This window comes from Calidris pugnax, unplaced genomic scaffold (genome assembly GCF_001431845.1).
Source record: "Calidris pugnax isolate Ruff unplaced genomic scaffold, ASM143184v1 scaffold165, whole genome shotgun sequence".
Taxonomy (NCBI): Eukaryota; Metazoa; Chordata; class Aves; order Charadriiformes; family Scolopacidae; genus Calidris; species Calidris pugnax.
Genome location: NW_015090878.1, coordinates 279545 through 282333, shown reverse-complemented (window position 1 = coordinate 282333; position 2789 = coordinate 279545). Strand labels below are relative to the sequence as shown.

At 70.1% G+C, this 2789-nt stretch overlaps 2 protein-coding genes across 2 annotated transcripts in view; both read left to right on the top strand.

Annotated features, from left to right (window-relative positions):
* The first annotated feature begins 28 nt into the window (after window positions 1-28).
* On the top strand, window positions 29-2094 carry PREB (prolactin regulatory element binding). The gene is made up of 8 exons (XM_014946371.1): window positions 29-240; window positions 373-584; window positions 720-800; window positions 884-1008; window positions 1100-1273; window positions 1347-1419; window positions 1523-1682; window positions 1760-2094. Exons 1-8 carry the CDS (start codon window positions 126-128, stop codon window positions 1852-1854), a joined length of 1035 nt encoding a protein of 344 aa, XP_014801857.1. The 5' UTR covers window positions 29-125; the 3' UTR covers window positions 1855-2094.
* Window positions 2095-2320: 226 nt separating this feature from the next.
* Window positions 2321-2789, top strand: part of CGREF1 (cell growth regulator with EF-hand domain 1) — a 2586-nt gene continuing 2117 nt past the window's right edge. Inside the window, exon 1 of the mRNA XM_014946365.1 lies at window positions 2321-2329. Coding sequence (XP_014801851.1) covers window positions 2321-2329 — 9 coding nt within the window. The remainder of the gene's footprint in view (window positions 2330-2789) is intronic.

Sequence of the window (2789 nt, the reverse complement as noted above, 5' to 3'; positions counted from 1 at the left end):
GGTGGCGGGTGTGGGGTCTGAGGCTGGGCCCCCCCCTCCGGCAGCACTTCCTGCAGCTGGAGCAGATCGGGGGGCAGCTCAGCGCCTCGCTGCTGCACTCCCACGACACCGAGACCCGCGCCACCATGACCATGGCGCTGGCTGACGACATCATCGCGGCGGGGCAGGACGCCTCCTGCCACATCCTGCGCTTCCGCCTGCAGCCCCCCGAGACCCGTGCCGCCTCCGACGGGCGCAACGGTGAGAGCCCCGGTGCTGCTGGGCAGGGACTGCGGGGTGGGTGCTCTGTGGGGTGCTTCGGGGGTCTCCTGCCTTGCCCCAGCCCCCCTGGCCGTGGGGCGCTGTGTCACGGCTCCCTCTTCCCCACGGCAGGCAGCGGAGAGAAGGGGCCGCGGCGGCGGAAGGGCCCGAGCCTGGCGGGGCAGGGGGAGACGCAGAGCCAGAGCGGTGAGGTGACGGTGGAGAGCCTGCACAGTGTCCGCACCGACTTCAGCCCCGACGCCCTGCAGAAGGCCGTACGCTTCAACGCCGACGCCTCCCTGCTCGTCACCGGCGGCGCCGATGGCTTCCTGCGCCTCTGGGAGGTAGGGACAGGGGCAGCCGGGGACGGCCAGGCCCACATCCACCCCTGCCGTTCTGTAACACCTGACCCCTTACCCGGGACTGGGGGGGAGCCCTGGCCCCAAGGGGCAGCCCTGATGCCCACTCTGCCCCCACAGTTCCCCAGCATGAAGAAGACGCTGGAGTTCAAAGCCCACGACGGGGAGATCGAAGACATCGCCCTGGGCCCTGACAACAAGGTGAGGGGTGGGCAGACGAGCGGGCAGCTCCCCCCCAGCCCCACGGGGAGAGACCCCGTTGGACCCCCGTGTTCTCTGCCCAGGTGGTGACGGCGGGACGGGACTTCCAGTGCTGCGTGTGGCAGCAGGACCAGCTGGTGACAGGGCTGCGCTGGAACGAGAACCTGCCCGGCATCCCCGACAAGGCGTACCGCTACCAGGCCTGCCGGTGAGGCCGGGGGGCGCCCGGCACCGGGCCCCCATCGCCAGGGGGGGTGCTGGAGGGAGGGACCGACGCAGCCCCTGCTGTCCCGGGGCAGGTTCGGGGCGGTGGAGGACGACGCCGGGGCCCTGCGGCTCTACACGGTACAGGTGCCCCACAAGCGGGAGCGCCGCCCCCCACCCTGTTACCTCACCAAGTGGGACGGGAAGAGCTTCCTGCCGCTGCTGACCCGGCCCTGCGGCAGCGAGGTCATCTCCTGCCTCTCCGTCAGGTACCCTGGGGGATCTGGGGGAGGGGACAGGGGTCCTGTCACCCCCCACTCACTGTCCTTTCCACCCCCACAGCGACTCGGGCACCTTCCTGGGGCTGGGCACGGTGACGGGCTCCGTCGCCATCCACATCGCCTTCTCGCTGCAGGTGAGCTGGGGGGCGGCGGGACTTCTTGGGGGGTGGGGGGCAGCCCCGGTGACCCCCCCACGGGGCCGGGCTGCCTCGGCCACCTCCCGCTGCTGTCCCGCAGAGGCTGTACTACGTGAAGGAGGCACACGGCATCGTGGTGACGGACGTGGCCTTCGTCCCCGAGAGCCGGGGCGGGCGGGAGCTGCTGGCAGGGAACGAGGCCGCCCTGCTCAGCGTGGCCGTCGACAGCCGCTGCAAGCTGCATCTGCTGCCCAGCCGGCGTGGGTACCCGGGGGGGGTCTCTGTGTGTGTTGGGGAGCCCCCAGCCCTCTAGTCCTCACCCCTCTCTCCTCCACAGGCTCCCTCCCCGTCTGGCTGCTGCTGCTCCTCTGCGCCGGGCTCATCGTGGCCACCATCCTGCTGCTGCAGCTTGCCTTCCCGGGCTTCCTGTAGCCCCTTGGCCCCAGGATGGACCCCCCCAGGCCGGCCCCCGTTACTCCCCCAAGCAGACTGTGAAGCAGATGAGGGACCAGCCCCGACCGGGCTCGGGGAGCAGATGGGGGACACGGGAGGTGGGGGGTCCCAGCCTGGTGGCACTGTGCTGGCTGCAGTGTGGGGCTGGCCCCGGGGTGGGGGGGGTCCCACCAGCCCCCCCACCCCACAGCGACCATTAAAACTGGAGGATGAAGGCAACGCTGTACCGTCTGTGCTGGGGGGTGGGGGGGGGCTGCTCTGGGCCCCCACTGTGCCCTTCCTGTGCCCTCCCTGCCTGGCCCATGGACACTGACAGCCATGGGGTTTACTGGGGGGGCAGGCAGTGTCTCCTGCCCCACAGCCCCATCTCTGCAGCCCCTTCCCTGACACCCTCCCTCTCCCCCAGAGCCCGTGGAGCATCTACCAGTGCTCAAAGGTGGCAGCAATGACCTGGGCAAGAGCTGCTCCCTGGGGCCAGTGTCCCCGCGGTGGAGGAGCTGTCATCGAGTCTGTACAGGGTGGTTTGGGTGGGAAGGGACCTTCAAGCCCCCCCAGTGCCACCCCCTGCCCTGGGCAGGGACACCTCCCACCACACCAGGTTGCTCCAAGCCCCCTCCAACCTGCCCTTGAACCCCTCCAGGGATAGGGCAGCCACAGCTTCTCTGGGCAACCTGGGCCAGGCTCTCACCACCCTCCCACCAAACAAGTTCTTCCCCACAGCTCAGCTCCATCTCCCCTCTTGCAGTGTCCAACCCTTCCCCCTCCTCCTGGGGTTCCCCTCCCTCATCCAGAGTCCCTCCCCAGCTTTCCTGGAGCCCCCCTTCTTGAGGGACTGGCAGGGGCTCCAACCTGGCGCGGTCTCCCCGGAGCCTTCTCTTCTCCAGGCTGACCCCCCCAACTCTCTCAGCCCCCCC